The sequence below is a fragment of the Colias eurytheme genome, chromosome 30 (genome assembly GCF_061535395.1).
Source record: "Colias eurytheme isolate Ceu_HAF_F1 chromosome 30, ilColEury1 Martin Lab GWU primary, whole genome shotgun sequence".
In the NCBI taxonomy this organism is placed as follows: domain Eukaryota; kingdom Metazoa; phylum Arthropoda; class Insecta; order Lepidoptera; family Pieridae; genus Colias; species Colias eurytheme.
The window spans coordinates 4,168,071-4,190,832 of record NC_143009.1 but is presented as its reverse complement, the minus strand read 5'-3'; the positions used below and the strand labels follow the sequence as shown (position 1 = coordinate 4,190,832).

At 32.0% G+C, this 22,762-nt stretch overlaps 1 protein-coding gene across 2 annotated transcripts in view; it reads left to right on the top strand.

The window, feature by feature from the left end:
- Nucleotides 1-22,155, top strand: part of LOC149895792 (scavenger receptor class B member 1-like) — an 88,138-nt gene extending 65,983 nt beyond the window's left edge. For both annotated transcript variants that reach the window (XM_090118597.1, XM_090118596.1), the window contains 9 exons: nt 4,742-4,833; nt 10,856-11,019; nt 13,678-13,822; nt 17,379-17,579; nt 18,313-18,540; nt 19,100-19,214; nt 19,929-20,079; nt 20,783-20,924; nt 21,325-22,155. In XM_090118597.1, coding sequence (XP_089974723.1) covers nt 4,742-4,833; nt 10,856-11,019; nt 13,678-13,822; nt 17,379-17,579; nt 18,313-18,540; nt 19,100-19,214; nt 19,929-20,079; nt 20,783-20,924; nt 21,325-21,879 — 1,793 coding nt within the window. In that variant the 3' untranslated portion in view covers nt 21,880-22,155. The remainder of the gene's footprint in view (nt 1-4,741; nt 4,834-10,855; nt 11,020-13,677; nt 13,823-17,378; nt 17,580-18,312; nt 18,541-19,099; nt 19,215-19,928; nt 20,080-20,782; nt 20,925-21,324) is intronic.
- Nucleotides 22,156-22,762: the final 607 nt, after the last annotated feature.

The following is a 22,762-nucleotide window of genomic DNA, read 5'->3' as shown; positions in this document are numbered from 1 at the left end:
GCAAATACATTTTGGAATCTACGCTAATATTATAAAGCTGAAGAGCCCATTCTTCGAGGACGGCTATAGGCTATATTATACTAGATTTCCGCCCGCGGCTTCGCCCGCGTTTTCAAAGGAAAACCCGCATAGTTCCCATTTCCGGGATAAAACCTATCCTATGTGTTAATCCAAGTTACCCTCTATATGTGTGCTAAATTTCATTGTAATCGGTTCAGTAGTTTTTACGTGAAAGAGTAACAAACATCCATACATCCATACATCCATACATCCTTACAAACTTTCGCCTTTATAATAGTATTAAGATTAAGATTATCATCACGCTAAGACGAGTGAGAGCAGTGGTGGCTCAGTGGAGAGACCTTGGATTTCAAATCGATAAATCCGAGGTTCGAGACCAGGCGAGCGAGCAAGGAAATAAACTGGTTATTCAATTAATCTGCGCATGTTATAACATCACCACTGCTCGTACGTTAATCTAACCCCATGTTAAATTCTTTTAGTGTAAACCGGCGTAGAGCATTCTTTCATTGTTCTTAGTGCGTTCGAAAAGATTCTATGCATGTTCTAATACTGAATAACACTGAATACGAGTTTTCATTACACTAAAAGATCACGAAATAATGTTAAACTCTAGCTCTATGTTCTTTTGAAGTAAATGCACCATAAGAATCTTATAGGTACCTAGGTACAGAATCAAAAACCTTCATTCTTAAAAAAGATACGGAACTTTATGTAGAGCACGTATACTTGTAAAATTTCTTAAAAATGTGTTTCTTAAATTTTTCACGGTCAAATGTTGTTGACTTTGCCTTGCCATTGAAAACTGTTAATGACCTGTGAGAATCCATACTAATATTTTAAATGCGAAAGTAACTCTGTCTGTCTGTCTGTTACTCAATCACGCCTAAACTACTGAACCAATTTGCATGAAATTTGGTATGGAGATATTTTGATACCCGAGAAAGGACATAGGCTACCTTTTATTGCGAAATATGTACCACGGGCCAAGCCGGGGCGGACCACTAGTTTACAATAAATCAAATAAATAATAACAGGTTTCCTATTTATGAAATACATTATGTTTACTGAGTATACTTGTATTACTTTTTTTTTTAATCTCCATTTGATGTTTTAATAAAGATCCACAACAACAACAACAATTTATTATTTAGTATATTTAGTATATTTATATTTATATATTTACCTCCAAACAACTTGTATTACTTATGTAATATTTATCTATACTTAATATTATAAAGCTGAAGAATTTGTTTGTTTGTTTGTTTGAACGCGCTAATTCGGGAACTACTGGTCCGATTTGAAAAATTCTTTCAGTGTTAGATAGCCCATTTATCGAGGAAGGATATAGGCTATATATCATCTCGCTAAGATCAACAGGAGCGGAGCACTGCGCGAAAAACCGCGGAGCACAGCTAGTCTTTAATATAATTAGGACGAAGTCGGGGCACATTACACATAATACCCGTAGGGAAAATATAAAAAGTGAATATGTATATACATATTTTATTTCTTATGTATATAAAGTATCCTATCATTTATTATCTCTAAGATTATGGATTCTTTTATATTAATTTTTATTACAATTAATTATACTTAAATAATTTTGAAGACGTTCACACGACATTTTTTTATCCTCAGATTTCGTGACTTGCACATAAATAATTTATTATCAATACATTAATAAAAGTTTATTATTTATTATTATTATAATGGCACGACGGAATTATTTCTTTATTTAAAGATATGACAATATTTTTCATACCCATAATAGGTACTTACTATTTTGACCCTGTTCAACTTATTTATTTTCAACCGACTTGAAAAGAGCAGGAACTTTATTATTCGACTGTGTATTTGTTTGGGTTTGTTACCTAAGAACTTTCGACTGAGTGAACCGATTTTGATCATTATTTTTTTATTAGATAGGTACCTAGTAATTAAGGAGCTATTCACCATCAATTAATGGTGCAATTCCAATATTGCCCCCGCTGCAGGTATGTGAGTAGCCCACTTTAGGATTCTAAATGAATCACTTGACTAAATATTTCGTGGGTTTCAAAGAAAGCCTTGTATTACCGAATTTTATGCAACTCAAGGTCTATGATTCAAATGTTTTTAGCACAAACTGACCTTTGCATTTATGCTTATTAATGTTTTGTTTCTGACTAACTATAATGTATTATGAATTTCTTTAAAATTTCACAAAAAAATATCCTTCCTGTTATATCACGTGTTTTTTTTTAATTCTTGACAAACGACTACGTATATTAATTGTTATAACAATTATAATTATTCTACCTTGACCAAAATATAAATTATTTATTTTTATATAATATGGAAATGTGCAACAGTGCAATTAAATATATTTAACCATACATTATTTTATCATACACTAAGGCCCAGTTTCATCAAGCTCTGTTAGTTAGTTTAACACGCTGTTAACTCTTTTAACGGGACATCAATGTAAGGGAGTGTCCCACCATGACCTAATCGAGGATTAGTTTCCTTAACACGGCATTATATTTAACCCGTGGCATAGAGGCTCTTTAAATTTTTAACAAGCGATTAGAAAAAATGATTTGAAGTTTTCTTGCTGTCAAGATGGACTCTGCATACTATTTTATTTTTGTAAATGAAGATGTGTTGGATGATTTGTATAATTTGGATTATATAGTGCGACCGCGACGGCCCAGAATTTATAAAGACGTCGTCATTGTTTCGAAGAATATGATGATGTTGATTTTAGTACAAGATTTCGTTTATCAAAACAATCGGTTTTGGAAGTATTGCAATTAATTGAAGATAAACTCGAATAACCGTCGGATCTGTAAGTAAAACTATCTCGTGAGGTAATATTTATATTTATGTGCATAAAAGGTTCCTTCCTACATACTGTATTATTTTCAATTAAACCATAATAATCCTGTGAGTCATGTCAAATCTAGTATTGAATACCAATATAGGTACTTAAAATGTAAACTTCACCACTACTCAGGTAAGGCTCAGGCCTCCTCATGATTATGAAATGTACTTATCTTAATTTTAAATTCTGTTTTAGGAATCTATCAGTTTCACCTACAGACCAACTGCTTCTTGTAGTGCAGTGCAGTGATGGCTCAGTGGTGAAAAACATTGTGAGGAAACCGACATATCATAAGATAGCGTTGTGGATAATGACCTGATCCCTTAGGACCGTGTTTAAGTTTAAGTTAGCACTACCAATCCCATGTCCCAGCAGTGAGAAAGTATATGGGCTGACGATGATGATGATCCTAATTTAATTTAAATGTGACATTGTTATAGAAATATGTAATTTTTCATGTTACCTAAATAAATAAAACTTGTGTTAATTTTATAAAACATTTTTATTGTACCCTCAGATTGTACCTATCAACATCATTCAATAAATAGGTTATACCAACTAGATACTAGGTTATTACAAACAAGAATTTACTATTAATTTACTTTAAATGTATCTTGCTGCTTTGTTTTTATTTTTCTTGTTTTAATTGCTCTTCTAGTATGAGATCTCTCGCACTTTCCTTCGGACTCCGAATTTTTTTTCGTAATTTCAACCAGATCCAGTTTACCTTCGACCAAGTGCAATTGAACCGCGATTTTTCTTCAACATTATTGTATTTATTCAACTCAAAATAAAATTAAAATAACACAAGAAAAATCACAACAAAACAATCTCCAAATAACATCAAACATTTGTAACCATGGTAACGACCAAATCGTTTGACATATAAACCAGCAAACGTAAAAGTTTCTACATGATTATTAAATTGTATACTGTGTTAGAACATTTCAATTTAGTCGAATTACCAAACATGACAGTTATTATACAACTAGAACAAATAGCCCCAACGTGCGAAACTACGGCATTGTCAACTATGACATTTTGTTTCGGGCGGTTTAAAATACGAATGAATGATTCGTGAGTCGCTCAGTTAATGGTCGATTTGATAATCGGCTGTTAGATTTCCTTCTTGGGACCTGTAGAGTTGACAACGATGTTAAAATACATGTTTAATTTGAAGCTTGATTAATAAATGTCTGATTTATAAAATATTGGTGAAATTGGGTCTAATGATGATAAAAACAAGTTTTAATTCCTATTTATGTTTAATTCATTTCTTAATTAGTCATTTCCCTGGTAAAAATACCAGCCCCCCTAGTCAAGTGGCTTTCTGTTAGCGTAGCGTTCAATAGAATAGACTACGAATGTATGAGATTGACGTAATAAGGTTACGTCAATCTCATACATTCGTAGTCTATTCTATTGAACGCTACGCTAACAGAAAGCCACTTGACTAGGGAACCTGTTTGCTACTTTTTCGTGTTTTCTCATCGTAAGTAAGAACCTTCGTGCCCTCATGAAAACGTAAAAAATTTGCTGAATTGGTCGAGTTTTTTCAGAGTTTTACGCTTAGATGTTCGAAGCTTTTGTGTTATTCTGTATAAACATTAAAGCTACATCACTGCCAAGTATCATCAAAATTTGTTCAGTGGTTTTTGTATAGTGGAGAAACAAACATACATTCATGTGTGTAAAATGTCAATTCAAAAAATCTCATATATAAAATTCATCTATTACCATTTTCGCATTTATAATGTTGGAAGGATAATGATGTAATTTAACAGAGAAAATTGTTTACAAAATTACTTATGTATTGTTTTTTTTTATGTTAAAATATTTTTTTATTTTTTCCAGGTTTATTCATCCTGCTGATGATAGGATTCTTCTGTATAGGGGCTGGATTATTCATAGCATTTGTACATCCCTATGACATACTGTTCAGATGGGTAAGTTGGCTTTAAGTTATGATTAAGTTACGTTTAAGTTATATGTTTAAAATATACAGATTTACTTGTAGTGTGCACGTGTGTAGTGAACAGATGGGTAATTAAGTTAGTTTTAAGTTTTAACTAAGTTTAAGCTATGTGTGAAAAATATATTATAGATGTAAGTGTAGAATTATCATATTTAATACTAATTATCAATACATATAATAAAATTCTAGAAAAGTGGTGTCTGTACAATGAAAATATGTAAAAAAAAATTAGCAGGGGTTATTACTAAATCCATCCCAAACCCAAAACTGTCGTTAAAAATTTTTTTGTCTGTTTGTCTGTTTGTCCGTTTGTCCGTTTGTCTGTTTGTCTGTATGTTTGAACACGCTAATCTCAGAAACGGCTTATCCGATTTAAATGCGGTTTTCACTAATATATTGTGGTAATCTTCATTTAACATTTAGTGTTTAATTCATGTCAATCGGTTTATAAATAAAAAAGTTATGACCATTTAAGTATTCACGGCGAACATTTGCTACTAATAGACAGTGTACGATAAAACGTAAGTTATCTGTTATACGCTACAGTTATTTCTATAAAATGTCCAGGTGATCATATCGAAAGTCCCCAAGGGTGGGGTGGAGGTGGGGGGGTAAGCTGAGGTAGTAGGGGGGGAGGGGTCAAATTAAAATTATGCTTATTTTTAGGTAAATTTTATACATAAAATGTCCTTTAAATTATGTCGTATTACATATATTTTTAGCCCCGACGCAAAAAGATGAGTGATAAGTGTTTGACCGCTATGTGTGTCTGTGTGTGTGTATCTGTTTGTTCCACCGTAGCTCGCTAACAGGTAATCCGAATTAGATGCGGTTTTTTGTTAGGCAGCATATTTTCCGACGCTGGTTCTTAGATAAAGTGTATCAAAATCGGTTCATCTATTTATTATACCTACCTATAGGGGTAAAAGTGGGAATGAAAAAAAATAAAGTTGTCGAATCTAAGTGATATATATTAAATGAAAGTGAACGTTTTATCAAAATCGGTTCATCCATGTATTTGATATAGGTATAAAAGCGGTAATAAAAAAATGAATTTTGTCAATTATACTCAAGTGACATATGAAATGAAAGGGCATGACGTGTAAAGTTTAATTAGACGTATTTAATCAAAATCGGTTCATCCATTTACTATACCTATATATAGATAAAAGGGGGAATGAAAAAAACGAATGTTGTCAAATATACCTAAGAGACATATATCAAATGAAAGTGCATAACGGGTGAAGTACAGTTAGTTATATTTTTATCCAATTCGGTTTATCCATTTGTTAGACTACAGAGGTAAAAGTGGGAATGAACAATAATCGAATGTGGTCAAATAATATACTCAAGCGGCATATCAAAATATGAAAGGGCAACGTGTGAATTACAATTAGTTAGTAATGTTTATAGAAATCGGTTCATCCGTTTATTACATATTATATAGGGCACTTTAGATAAAATATCTATATATCGAAATATCGATATTATTATTTCGAAATATCGATATTTATTATGTACTAATATTTTTTGGACGATATATCGATAGTTCGGTATTGAAATATCGATATCGATGGTCGATATTTTTTTTAATAATTTTTTTTCCGTAATTTATTTAATCTAAAAAATCATCGTAAAGTTAATGTTAGCAGTCGCTTGACAATTTTTTATCATCTGAATTCTGAACGAGTTGCTTCTTCAATCAATCTTTCAGTGCCTAACGTGCTGGCCACGGACAATTCGCTATAGCGAAAATTCGCGCGGCGCGACTGGCGGCGCGTCTTGCGAATGAATCAAATGTATGGAAATGTACTGGGCATGCCACGCGCAGCGGCGACCAGCGAGACGACCGGCGAATTTCCCCGAGCGAATCTCGCGGCACGACTAGCGATCGAAACAAATGTATGAGTTATTACGGCGCAGGCCACGGAGTCGAGCGGCAGACGCGGCGACTACTCCCGGAGCGAACTTAATTTAAAATAGTTTGTTTTTTTTTCGCGAAAATGGAGACGGAAGCTTTTATTGCAGAAATTCTAGCTAGACCAGCTATTTGGAAGTCTAGCCACCCGCAACATAATTTTTCATCATGCCTATATTTTTCATATTTTTGGTGGAATTCTCCGTCTGTAACATGATTTCTATTTAATTCGTGTACTCCACTATATCTTCCAAACATTAAATCTTGAGCAAAAAAGCTGCTACTCTCCAAACAACGTCGAGCTAACTTTGATAAAGCTATATCTCGTCTCCTCGTCTACACTGGTCGCGGCGGCGAACGCAACTGCCCGTGGCGTGCTTACCGCGCCGCGCGACTTGCCGCGCCGCCGGTCGCGCCGTCGGTCGCGCCGCCGGTGTCCGTGGCCAAGGTGTTACAATCTTAGTAGCCAAACAGCTGAGCATATTTAAAACAAAGAGTATTTTTAAAAACTCTTACAGAAAAATATTGGTATTGGTATACTTACATAATTGTCTTATTTAAATTTAAAAAGTAATTACCAAGAACTATGGTAATAACTAACTAACTAATTAACTACTACCTACTACTTATGTACATTCATAATTTAATTTGTTTAATAAATCTACTAGACTATAAATTATGTAATCATTTTTGAGCTGACTTACGATTTTTTTTTAATAAAGCCGATATATCGAAATATCGATATTTTTTTCGATATACCGAACTCCGATACTGATATATTTGAAAATATCGATACATCGAAAATCCGATATTTTAAAAAATATCAACAGTCCTACTTTAGAGGTGACAGTTGTTGGATAAATAAACCAAATGGAGCATCAAACGACAGGATATGACGTGTACATATAGATACAATTAGATATGGTTTACATCAAAATCGGTTCTGCCATTTAATAGGGGTGGAAAGGGAAGTCTGTGAAAGAAGAGGGGACATGGGAGCGAGAGGATAGCCACACCCTGGAAATTTTGAACTCTACTCATAGCCACATAGGCCTGGCCCTTGGCAATTTTTTTTCCTAAATATACCTTCTTCCTACTTCTTTTGCCACTGTGGTCCATTGCAATTTGTGCACGGTTACGGCCCAACTTAAAAGATTTCAAGGAGCAAAAAGCTTATAGATATCAATATGATGTAGGAATGTAAGTAATATGGAGGTAGAATTGATAGCTCGGTCTCGCTCACTTGAAAATATTACATGAAAATAAGAAAATTAAATTATAAAAGAAAATTTAATAAAAAAAAACCAACGCAATGAAGAAAAAATTTTAGGAATAAATAATTTTACAAACTTTCCGAGGATCTTTAAAATTAAGTACCATTATAAAAGAAAAAATATGATATATGTATTATGATAATGATGGCATGGCAGCCCCGACGACTTTGTTTTTTATTTTTATAAATATTTAAAACTAGCTTTCCGCCTGCGGCCGTTTCCGGGATAAAACCTAGCCTATTTTGCTCAGTGAAGATGCAGCTTTCTGATGGTGAAAGAATTTTTGAAATCGTTCCAGTAGTTTATGCGTGAAAACCATACATACATACTAACATTTCCTCTTTATAATATCAGTATCAGATGGTATTTATTTTTAAAGATCGTCGGGAAGTTTGTGAAATTATTTATTCCTTTTTCTATGCACTTTTATTCGTTGCGTTGGGTGTTTTTTAATTTAATTTTTATTGCATGGTCTAAACGGTAATTAATTACTACATGCGTGAGACAGGAAAGATCTGATTTGAATTTGGTGCTGGATTTGATAAAAACTGAGTATCGATTAAGCTGATCAGCAGGCCAAGACTAAGGTCAGAGAATAGAATAACGCTAAAGAATAGAAACTACTATTGCTAATTTTTTACATAAACTCATGATATTTTAGTAATGGTTCGGTCACACTACCAACGGCGACGACGACTACGACCAAAATTGTCCTCCAGACAAAATTGGTTTAAAAAAAATATTAAAATTTCCCGTCATACTGGTACTCGAAAAGAAAAAAAAATTCGAGGATAATTAATATAAAAATAGGTTTTTTGCGATTGTCGGCGAGACGGTAAGTTAATCATATAATCATCTTTTACCAAAATTGTAGATCATAAAATTATGTATAAAAAACTTCAAATACATTTTTTTCTAGGAGCCACCGTTTCTACGAAAAATACATTTTTTCATTCATTGATCTCAAAAAAAAATTCCAGGCACCAGAACGACAGGAAATTTTTAATATTTTATTTTTAATTGTGTTTAGCACAATTTTGTTAAATTGCGACTGAATGAAAATTTTGTTCGTGGTCGTCGTCGTCGTTGGTAGGGTGAACAAATCCTTAGCAAAACATCATGCGCTTATGTAAATTAGTATCGATAGCGGATTCTATTCCTTTGCGTTTTGACGTTTGTCTCGGCGCTCAGTTGCTGCACGATACATTGTTAAAAACACACATACAAGAAAGGAAGGTAAATAAATTTGCTCCCCTCAACCCTGGTGCCTAAAAAATAATATGACATAATTTAAAAGAAATTTTACGTAAAAAATTAATTAGGCATTTCTTTTTTATTTTTTAGCTCAGTTTAGTCATAAATTTTACTAACAGTTCTTTTAATTATTTATGGTTGTACGTGTTTACTCAATAAAAGTTAAGTAGTAACTACTATACAGTCACTATTCCTCGCGGACGAAGTCGCGGGCACAGCTAGTTATGACATATTTCATCACTAGATATTTATTTAAAATTGATATTATCTTACTATCAACCGTATATATTATGTGCACATCTTTAATAATTAAAAAATTATCTGACACAGAAAGTTAGTGGCCGTAAAGAAAATCGATCAGTGAAATAGATATGAAAAGCAGTTGCTTAAAGCTTCCTCTAATTATTATATTACAATAGGTATAGTTTATTTGTGAATTAATCCTACTAATATTATAAATGCGAAAGTTTGTGAGGATACGTATGTGTGCGTTTGTAATTCTTTTGTTTTATCCCGGAAATCCCACGGGAAAGGGAATTATGCGGGTTTTTCTTTGAAAAAGCGGGTGAAGCCGCGGGCGGAAAGATATATAATAAAATATAGTATATTTACAGCAAAAAAATCTGTCTAAGTCGTAATTTATAAAACTTAGTTATATATGTACCTATACTAGCGGTCCGCCCCGGCTTCGCCCGTGGTACATATGAAAAATAGATGTTGGCCGATTCTCACTTACCCGATATGCACAGAAAATTTCATGAGAATCGGTCCACCCGTTTCGGAGGAGTATGCAGACTAACATTGTGACACGAGAATTTTATATATAAGATAAGTTACTTACGTAGTATGTTACATTGGTTACATTACCAGTAATTTATAAATTTACTAGCGGTCCGCCCCGGCTTCGCCCGTGGTACATATGAAAAATAGATGTTGGCCGATTCTCAGACTTACCCGATATGCACAGAAAATTTCATGAGAATCGGTCCACCCGTTTCGGAGGAGTATGCAGACTAACATTGTGACACGAGAATTTTATATATAAGATAGTACCTAACAATACAATACAAAGTACATTTTACAAGAGTTTTGAATGAAATAACCCACATAAAAATCCCAAGCATAAAATTTAATACACATACCGAAAATATAGTTCTAAGTTTCTAACTGCTTACTAAAGCCGGTTACTCACGCAGCAGGGGCAATATTGGAACAATCTCGGTTGCTCGACAATTTCTGCTTTACTATCGGTGAAGGAAAACATCGTGAGGAAACCGACATGTCGAAGAATCAAAAGTTTGACGACATGTGACATCCGCCAACCCGCACTTGGCCAGCGTGGTGGATTATGGCCTGTACCCTCATAGGAGGCCTGTGTCCCAGCAGGAACGTATATGGGCTGATGATGATGCGTATCATCATCATCAGCCATCACAATTAAGGACCCAGTTAAGGGTGCAATTCCAATATTGCTGCTGCACCTGCACCTACCTAGGTGAGTAGCCGGTTTTACTTCTATTTTTCAAAACAAAAATTCTCCTTTGCAGAAAATTCTTTTCCAAGATGGCGGCGAAATTTTCGAAATGTGGCGGAAGCCGGAAGTGGAGTTATACGTCAAAGTGTATTTATTTAACGTCACAAATGCTGAGGAATTTATGGCTGGGATTGATAAAACTATAAAAGTGAAAGAAGTTGGACCTTTTGTGTACAGGTAAGATATGTATGTATATATTATTATACTAGCGGTCAGCCCCGGCTTCGCCCGTGGTACATATGAAAAATAGATGTTGGCCGATTCTCAGACTTACCCGATATGCACAGAAAATTTCATGAGAATCGGTCCAGCCGTTTTGGAGGAGTATGGTAACTAACATTGTGACACGGGAATTTTATATATAAGATTACCTATGTAGATTATATTATTACTGACTTTACCCGCGACTTTGCCCGCGTACCTAAAACTTACAAAATTATATACATAGGTACTTAGGGAGCGTCCATAAATTACGTAAGGTGTTTTTTTTTCAATTTCAACCAACACAGTATAATTTGTTTTGTTTCAATCATAAAAAAATGCTTGACTCATCTCACTCGGTAATATAAAAATCGATACATCGCAAAATTAAATTTTTAGTTTAACCGCAACAAAAATTATCCAATTTGAACTAGTAGTTCCTAAGATAGTACAACAAAACTAAAAAACCAAGTAACTCTTCATATCTATTAGAACAGATAAAATTTTCGTATCACAATCCTTCAAAACGACTTCACGGATCTCTGTATTTATTTTTTCTTATAGATCCGTTATCCTCTTCTGACGTAATTATAAACAAAAAACACAATCACATCTATACTGTATAATATAACAAATCTATAGAAAGGTCAATTCTGTACATTGAAAATATTGAAAAAATAAATAGCAGGGGCTATTACTGAATCGATACCAAACCCAAATATGTGATTAAAAAAAATTTTTGTCTGTCCGTCTGTCTGTCTGTATGTTCAGACATCACGTGAAAAGTAACGGTTCGATTTCGATGAAACTTGGTATAATTATACCTTATTATCCTGGGCATAAAATGGAATACTTTTTATCCTGGAAAAATATGTAGGAAAAAATGTTAATTTTTCTTAATTTTTCCGCGCGGACGGAGTCGCGGGCGGAAGCTAGTCAACAATATTATTGACCGAACCAATCAATCAATATCAATTATTATTACAATAATTCTAAGCAAATTATTCGCATATACTAGCAATAGGTGTAATAATAACCAGTTATTAAGGTAAAGGAAACCTAACTTAGGTCATAAGTCATTAAGTATGGTGTGCAAAAAAAATATCTATTAAAAATTATATGTTTATACTAATCTATAAAATATTTATACATAATATATCTGTACTAATAATATAAAGATGAAGAGTTCTAATTTATGGGCAGATTTTACGACCTACTCGTATTTTCAGATTTAGTAAATAGGTACTTTAAATATATTATCTACTTACGCAACAACATTTAAAAATATCGGCCAAGCCATTTTTAAAGGAGTCCAGTTGCAAATCTTAAGTGCATGCCCCGATACAATCATGATTAATTTAAATTCGATAAAAAGTAAGCTAATTACAACGATATTATTAAGAATAATGATTTGTTTTTTGTTTGTTCGTTACGAGTTTACTAACAACTAGTAGACCAATTTTGAAAAAATTAAATAAAAAAAACTAACAACTCTTTTTACCTTTAAGAAACATCGTCTTTATTAGTATATTAAGATATACAAGCAATAGTTCTACATTAGTACGTATTTAGTATTAAAATACCTTCCTAAAAGTGTATGTTAATTTTATTCGTCTATCCGTACACACGGAAGTGCTACGATAATTACCATACTAATTGCTGTATCAAGGCAAATGACAGATCACTGATTCATATTCCTTATAGGCTCGACAATTATCGATTTTTTTGTACAAAACCGATAAAAACGTAATTACCGTACTTTTTTGTTACTTCCGATACATTATATCCTATGTAGATTGTAGAAATTCCGATTAAATCTAGAACTAAAATAGGTTATAGCTAATTATACTAAGGTGATTAAATTTACATAAAAACACAAATAAATATATAACCCTATCAACTCATTTAAAGCTTTGTACACTCAAGAAATAATGTAGCTTTTATTGGTGAAAAAATATTCAAAATCATACAAACAAACAAACAAACAAACAAAAATATTTTATTTGCACCTGGACATAAAAATTACAAAAGCAAATATGTACATAATTTAAAACTACTTAACTAAGAAGGTTGGTTGATTCATTGCAATCAAATCAAACTTTGTTAACATTTACATAAAAAAATACTAAACCTATTAAAAAAAATCCAATTTTTCTCAAGATTTTTTCGTTATAGAAAACGGTATCAGATGTACATTTTTTATCCCCCAAAAAGAGTCCCGAAAAGGGAAACTTTAACGTCCACACTTTAAAAATATGCTTAAAACAAGTCAATAACTGCGTTAAAAACAACCGACTTCAAACTTGCACTTGCAACATTTACAAATACAGACAAAAATGCTCATAAAATAAAAACTACTGGGCCTATCCGAATAAAATTTTTATGGGACCAATTCGACACCATCCCGCATCGAACAAAAAAAGAATCACGTAAATCGGTTCAGAAACCACGGAGTAATCGGTGTACATACATAAAAAAAAAAAAAAAAAAACATACCGGCCGAATTGATAACCTCCTCCTTTTTTTTGAAGTCGGTTAATTAATCAATATTAATTCCTAAAGGTTTATACTTTTTTTTATTAATTCATAATTTTAATTTATACAACTAGCATTAAAAACCCGTAATTATTACAGAGAATTCCTAGAACACAACGTGACAAGATTCAACGAGAACGGTACCCTCTCAGCCATCCCCAAACACCCTCTCACTTGGGTGGGGGAACTGTCCGAGGGGAACAGCGAGGACGACGTGCTGTACTTGCCGCACATTGCGCTATTGGTGAGCACACACACATACACACACATACACACACATGCATACACCCCCCACGTACGTATGTATGTGTACATACATACACACACATAAACAAATCTATGTATAAACTTACGCACACACGCATGCACGCACATACATTATAAACACATAAAATTGTATTACACACAAACATTGATTTCAAATAACACACTCACACACATTTCACGCTCAAAAACATGGACATATACAAACACACACATACCTTAATAATACCACAGACTAATAATAATATACTACGTATACAAATAATACTCACATACATATTGTACACGTACAAAAACACACACACGTGTCACGTACTAACAAAAACATAAATAACTAAATGCAGAATAATTAAATAATAAAATGCGCATTTTTAATGATTACTCAAATCTGCGCCTTTGAAGTTTGATCTAGATAAAATTCTAAATGGAAATCCCCCGACAGCGTTTTTCATTTAAATATACTTATTGCAAACGTCATTAAAAATAATATACAATATATACATATAAAATATTCGATATAAATCCATGAATTGATCACGCTCGAAAAATATCGGGATTAAATAATAAATCCTTAATGTTAATGTTATAAATATACGAAAATATCTGTCTCTCGGTTTCTTCTTCACGCCTCAACTACTGAACCGATTTCGATGTTGTTTGGTACAGAGATACTTTAAGAAAGGACATAGGATAGGTTTTATCCCGAAAATACCACGGGCGAAGCCGAATTAATAAATCAATAAATCGAATTAATAAATCGCCTTTAACGTCCGTTAAAATATCTTAAATATTAAACGATTTAAATCCGTTAAACTTTCAAAACAATGATGTTGCAAACTAAGATTGTTCGAACATTGCAAAAGAGGTCGTTAACCGCAGATTATAAATACCAATATGTGTTGAAACCGTTTCTAAATGCCATTATAAAACTTCACTTAACGCTTAAGTTTTAATTAAGTTTAATCAACGGTTTAATCTATCGATTAATTATTATGGTAGTTAATATGTTGGGAAAAGACCAAAAACGATTAAAAATACGATTTAAAAATGGTAAAGTTCAATTTTCACTAGAAATTTTGCAAAAATACAAATAAACATTTTAATCGACGAAAAAACAAAGGGTTTGTTATACCATTTTAAACTAGCTACGCCCCGCGGTTTCACCTGCGTGGCTCCGCTCCTGTTGGTCTAGCGTGATGATATATAGCCTATAGCCTTCCTCGATAAATGGGCTATCTAACACCTAAATAATTTTTCAAATAGGACCAGTAGTTACTGAGATTAGTGCGTTCAAACAAACAAACAAACTCTTCAGCTTTATAATATTAGTATAGATAATAATTGATAATATTATTTAGAGATTGATTTCGATCATTTCCGAATCGAAATCGAAATTATTTGAATTAATCAGTTTTTTCATAATAATATCTTAAACTATCGCTCTAATAAAAAAGAAATTACTTAAAAAAATAAATACAATATTTTTTTCATAAAAAAATGCACATGTCATAAATATTTTGAGATAACAAACATTAAAATCAACCTTACAAGTCGGTCAAAAATTAAAAACTTACCTTGTGCACTAACTTATATAATCCAAGGTATACTAACTTGCATACAAAATTGCATTGGCCTTAGCATAACTTAATTTACTTAGTCCATATGTTAATAACTTGAATAATACTTGCATATATTTATATGCTTTTTCGTATGTTACACACATAAAATTTATAAGTATATAATTTTAATTATTTGAATATTTTAGCTAGCAGCATAGCTATAGGTCGAATTTTAAATATAGGTAAGTATAAAATATAAAATATTATAAATATTATAAAGCTGAAGAGTTTGTTTGTTTGATCGCGCTAATCTCGGGAACTACTGGTCCGATTTGAAAAATTCTTTCGGTGCTAGATAGCCCATTTATCGAGGAAGGCTATAGGCTATATATCATCACGCTAAGACCATCATTAGCTGAGCCACGGGGGTGAAACCGCGCGGAGCAGCTAGTCATAGACATATATTTATTTGTGTATTTTTTTTAAGTTTTTGCTTTGTTCTATTGTTGAGTAACTACTATTCCTAAAAACTTAAAATAAGTGAACTTAGTTTAAAAAAACTCATAAAGCATTATACACTATTTAATTAAGTATATTAAAATAATAAATAATGTTCAAAGCCGGAGGCTCAAGTTATGTTTTCCCTTATTAATATATGTTATGTTTATTTCTGTACTTATGCAATATACATATATTTTTACGATTTATATCCAAAAATATTTCTTAAACAACATCCATGTAAAGCTCTTTGACCATTTATAGTACAAGAGATTTAAAAAAGATATTAAAGACCTTTTCGAGAAAATAATTTCAAAGATGAGCAAGATAGTAACAAACTGACTGATTTATTTTTGTATATATATATATATCCGTATTTTTAAGGTTAACATGAAGTTAAATTTGTTTACTTGAATCTAGCTCAAAGTCGATTTTTATAACTTATAAAGTTACAGTTAAGTACGATTGTAATAAAATATTATTTATTGCTTATCTATAACTTATGTGCAACATAAGTTATTAATAATAGTAGTTATTAATAATAGTAGTTAGTAATAATAGTCAGTATCAATTAATACCTTCACGAAAGTTGCAATATAAGCATTTATTTATTTTTCACATTAAATTAAAAATCAAATCAAAGTTAGTTTAGCTATTATCGAGTAACAAGACTTACACGCACATAAATTTTATGAATTAACTAGCGCGCCGCCCTGGCTTCGCCCGTCGTACATTAGTGGTAATTATACAACCTATAGGACCTACCCAAGGATCGCGTACATATCCAACGGTGGAAGAATTTTTGAAATCGGTCCAGTAGTTCTTGAGATAAACGTGTACAAACAAACTCCTCTGCTTTATATTACTTATTTCTTATAATATAGATTTAAATATCCCGGATCCGACAAAATTATTAAAACTCGATTAGCACAAAAAACCATAAACCTAACCGCTTATTAATAATCGATTGAATTCGTTTAATGAACTTTGTCTTCTATTAATTAAAACTACGGCCATGAGATATATCCGCGTTTTAATACATAAATACAATAATATTAACACTATAAACAAACACATTTGAATACTATTCAATTTATTAATATAATAGTACATAATATTATCGATATATGTATATAAAAGAAAGTCGTGTTAGTTACTCCACTTATAACTCAAGAACGGCTGAATCGATTTAGCTGAAAATTGGCAGAGAGGTAGTTTAGAGCCAGGAGAAGGACATAGGATACTAAATATGTACCACGGGCGAAGCCGAGATGGACCACTAGTTAAATGTAAAATATGGATATAAAATTATGTTATATGTACATTGTACAACCTATTTGGTTATCGAAAATACGAAAAAAAAATCTTTATATTAGATATGAAATTTATAATTTTACCCACATTTCACACATGTACACAATATTAAAAAACGTATAGATAACTTTCTTTTTTAGTAATAATATTTCTTTTTTTATACAGAGCATTGCCAACGTGGTCTCCCAACAAAGTTTTGTGACCAGATTCGGTCTGAACAATCTGATCAGTCTGACAAACAGTCAACCGCTGGCCAAGATGACGGCCCGTGAATTCATGATGGGCTATAAGTCTGAGTTGATGACTCTTGGCAATACGTTCATGCCTGGATGGATATATTTCGATAAACTTGGTCTGATTGATAGGGTATGTATTTATTTCCTAACTTGTGATTAAGTTATTAGTCAAAATTAATTCTTTTTAGGATTTTGTCTGTCTTGTATTTTTAAGGCTTTACTTTGCATTTGATTTGTTTTGCTTAATTTTATTATATACCTTATGTTGCCATAGCAACAATACACGAATGTTAATCACACAATTAGCTTATTACATTCATAAAACTATTAAATGTATAAAATATTTTGACATAGTTAATAATTATCAATTAAAGAGTTATTCTTACCAGCCCCCCTAGACAAGTGGCTTTCTATTAGCGTAAAGTTCAATAGAATAGATTATGAATGTATGAGATTGACGTTTGATTACGACGGCGACGTCGATTGCTTACGTCAATCTCATACATTCATAATCTATTCTATTGAACTTTACGCTAATAGAAAGCCACTTGTCTAGGGGGGCAGGAAACCTTTAAAAGCCTATTTTTATATATCATAAATTAAAACTATCATAATATAATTAAAAAGTGAAGTACCATGTCCCCAAGTGGGGTAAGAGGCAGATGCATTATACATCTGTTTCACTGATCGATTTTCTTTAGGGACAAGTAGGTGATCAGCCTTCTGTGTCCTGCCAGACCGAGACATTTTTTTGTCGTCTCCACCGGGAATCGAACCCAGGACCCTCGGTGCTACGCTCACGCGTCAACCACTGTACCAAGGAGGCGGTCAATAATATAATTACATTATATTTTCGATCACAGATGTACGATTTCAACGGTGATTTCGAAACAATATTCACTGGGGAGACGGATATAACTCAATCCGGTCTGATCGACACATACCGAGGTTCGACAGACCTACCTCAATGGTCTGGCAAACATTGCTCTAACGTGCAATATGCGTCTGATGGCACTAAGTTTAAAACTGGTTTGTCAAGAAATGAAAGTGTACTGTTTTATAGAAAGAGTTTGTGTAGAGCTGCTCCATTGGTAAGTTTAATTATCATTTATTGTAGTTTTAGGGCCGATTTTTCTTAACTGAAACTTATTCGTCGAATAATGTATAGAACTACCATTTTAAAAACGTATTCTAATTGCCCGTATTTGACAGTTTACGTGACATTTTTATATCATCGTGTAATACTTTATGGGACGGATAAGTTTTATTCAAGCATTGAATAATCGGCCCTGAGTTTTAAATTGATAAATAATTTGGGTTTATTGTAGTAATAATAAATTAGGTATTGTAATATTACAGTGGTTCTATTTAATAGGTTAAATTTAGAAGATTTTAGTATAGTTATAACTTAAACGTGATTCAGTGGTTTCTGACGTGTATAAATCACATATACAAATCCTTGCGTATAAAATTAATAATTCATCTTTTCATTGATAAAAACAGAATATATTAAATATTAATCTTCTTAAATTGTATGTCAATTGAAATCGATAACGAACAGACCTTATTCTAAATGTTTTAAATTGTGAATTAAAAAAACATACAAAAATATCTACAAATAACATCCTAATATATTTTATAACTTTTCAGATACCAGTAAAAGATGGAGTTAAAAACGGTCTAAAGGGTCTGATGTATACGTTCCCAGAACATTTGCTTGATAATGGGAAATACCACGAGGAGAATAAATGCTTTTGTAGATTCGGTGAGTAGATCACTAAATACTACTTTAAAACTGATAGAATTTGAAAAACATCAAAAACTATTAATATCTTATTTTAAAATATCAAATATCAAATATCTTATTTTCAAATATCTTTATTTTAAAATATTTGACAACTGTAAAATTATACAAATCAACATTCAATTGACTACTTACATTATTTATTTTAACAATAAATAAATCCATGCAAAAAATCTAATAATATGTAAAACTTCTAAAATTATTCACCAGTAACAGTAGGATTTATTTTATTTCCCAAAAACGTACATTTTAGAAAAATACAAGAAAAAATCTATTTAAATAAATTCATTAACTATTACACTTCCAATCCTAGATCCCTTTCAATTATCTCGCTCTAAGTTTAAAAAAGTAATACATACTACAGTCTACAGCTTATTGACCAAAATTTGTAAAGATAATCACAAACAACACGCACACACACACACTCACACACATACCTACACTCACACTTGTACTCACTCATATTTATTGTCACCTTTTTATTTAACTATAATTATATATATAATATGAGGGTTTGTTAATATCGTATCTTTTATACTTTGCTCACTCACAGTATTATGATTGTTATTGGTGTACCTTTTAATTGGCGTATTGAATTGTTAATGTTATACCTAGTGTAAGTTAAGCTGTAAGGTACCTTTTACATAAATAAATAATAAATAATAATAATTACAGGTAAATGCCTCCCCGAGGGTCTGCTTGACGTGACAGACTGTTACTACGGCTTCCCTATCGCACTTTCATACCCGCACTTCTACAAGGGAGACGAGGTTCTGTTCAATAAGATCGAGGGTCTGGCACCTGATAAAGAGTTGCATGAGACTAGGTAAGTACATCAATATCGTTATTATTAAATTATTATTAACAAAATAATATCATTACCATTATCAAATTCTTACTATCAAACTAAATCTTAGTTATAATCGAAACTAAATCTAAGTATGTTTGTTTGTTTGCATTCCTTTCACTTATTAACGTAGCGATTAAATGATATTTATTTTGTTTCTGAAGATATATAGGCGGCAAGGAAGTGAATAGGTATATAGGTACTTTTTACCGCGGTGAAACGTCTTATTTTCATGGAAATTTTCTTTGACTACACTTATAAAAAAAAAACCAAAATAAAAAATAAACTAAAATTTGACAATATCTATTAAGTATTAAGTAGTTCTTTTCACTATTATATAATTCAAATAGTTAAAAAATATTAATAATTCATTATATTTTGGTTCCTAAGACACAGGGTTCCTCGAGTTTAGGGGTCAGCGTACATATTTTTGAAGTGAAAACTTCTTTAGCGGCGTTGAGCACTTTTTCTGTAATGGGTATAAAATCTTAAACTCGCGTCAGGACACGTGACCTGATCGAAAAAGCGTAAGACGGATACCATTCCAAAATATCAAACATGCTCAACGTTAATAATCAAGTTTTCACTTCTGCCGGCACTCCCCCAGTGCAACTCGTCTTTTTTTGTAAAGTTGATGTTTTTGGTAAATAAAGATTTGTTTTATTATTTTATTATTTCCCAGATTCTGGATCCAACCTGACTCAGGCCTACCTCTAGACGTGAGCACAAAGTTCCAAATCAACATGGCGCTTGGTGACATCACATCTATAAAGAATAGCGAGAAATTCGCTAACATGTATCTGCCCTTGCTTTGGTTTGATATTGTAAGTATTTTTGTTATTAATAATTAAATGAATTTTTTGTGGGTAGATGAAAAATTAATATCAAATTTGATAAGTATTTGAATTCAGAACTAAATGATTGTATCTCTTTTATGTTATATAACTGAATATTGAGAAAAAACTTTTCTAAAATTATAACAAGCTATTTATTATTCAAAACATGTCCCTGAGATCCATCCATCATTTTGATATAACAATTTTTAAGAAGTGAAACTTTACGTATTTAGGCGCGTTGAGAGTAAAATTTCAAGGTCATGTCAATACCGTCACGTCATGGAGTAACGCGACAATTTTGGTATCTTGCCAAAGAAGTTTCAATTCTGACACGTGTGCTTGGCATATTATTTTTTATTTATTGACTAACTAAAATTTTTGTTTTCAGCGCATGTACAATCTCCCGTCCTCAATGGAAATGCGTTTCAAATTATACCTCAACATTTTACCCGTCGTCGAAAGAGTCATTATGTATCTAACTTTCATATCTGGCGCCATTTTAATTTTCGTCACAATATACATCCTTACATTCAAAATAATGTTCAAATCGTACAAAAAGAATTGGTCCGACGAAAAACGAAACATGAAAAACATTTACGCGCCATGCGAAATACCGCTCAATGATACGGAGTCTGATAGCCCAGACTCTAAATATGAGATCAGACCGTTTAAATCGCATTCTGATAGAATAAAAGAATTGAGTCAGAAATTGAGCGACAAAGTATACGACACTGTGCGAATATTCGAAGATCGAAAGAATTCGTTGATCGTTCCCGAAGTTTCTACAGAAACGAACGACGCTTTCAGGAGTGAAAGTGACAGCGATATGAGAGAGAAAGAGAGCGACGATGATTGTAAATACTTGGAAATAATCGATGATGGTAGCGGGTTCGACGATTATGTTTACTTGGAAAGCGACAAATTAAGGGAGATGGATAAATAAGAAATTAAAGCCGGTTTCACTTCTTGATAATGTTCCTGATAGCCTATTTGACACTTTTTGACTCAAATTATTGATCATGTCAGTATTGTACAGTTAAAATTATCTGATAGATAAGCTAAATGGAACTTATCAGGAAGCTGTGCCGGTAAAGTATTGGATTGAATTTTGAATATATCACAATTTAAATGAATTGTGTTCGAATGTATGTTGGTTTATTCTGAAGTTTTTGACAGAGTTCAAGTATTGTGAGGAATATTTAATTGCCTATATAGGCAATTAAATTAATAAATAAGTAAGAATAACTATTTGGAAGGAGTTAAACTCCGAAATTTTATTTTCGACTCTAGTTTATACTTTATACAATTGTAAAATTATCAACTCTATTTCCTTTTAAAATGGAATTTTATTGAAAGTTATCTGTTGTTTTATGGTTGTTTTTTTAATTAATATTTTATAAATATCAAAAAATGATTAGAAAAACCTATTTAAAGTTCCCAAATATCTTAAATTTTTTAACGTAAATACTATTTTATTAAATTTCAAGGGACTTTCAGAATAAACTATTGTATTTAAAAACTAATAAAGGCTGGTTTAACATTCAACGCTTATCGAATCTTGCCATGAATGTGTTGTTTTCATGCACTGTTTACAGTATTTATTGTTAATATATGCATTTTTATATATTTCTGGTTATTATGAATTAAATTGAATTTAGTCAGACGATAATGGAGGGAGACGGTTTCGGTGGTTGTGGGAGACGCTTTAGATGGTTTTAATATTTGATCAGAACCTTTGGAAATTACGGTTAAAAAAGTGTTGTGAATTTTATTTAAAAAATAATAAAAAGAATGCATTTTGATGTTTATTTTATGAAAAATAAAAA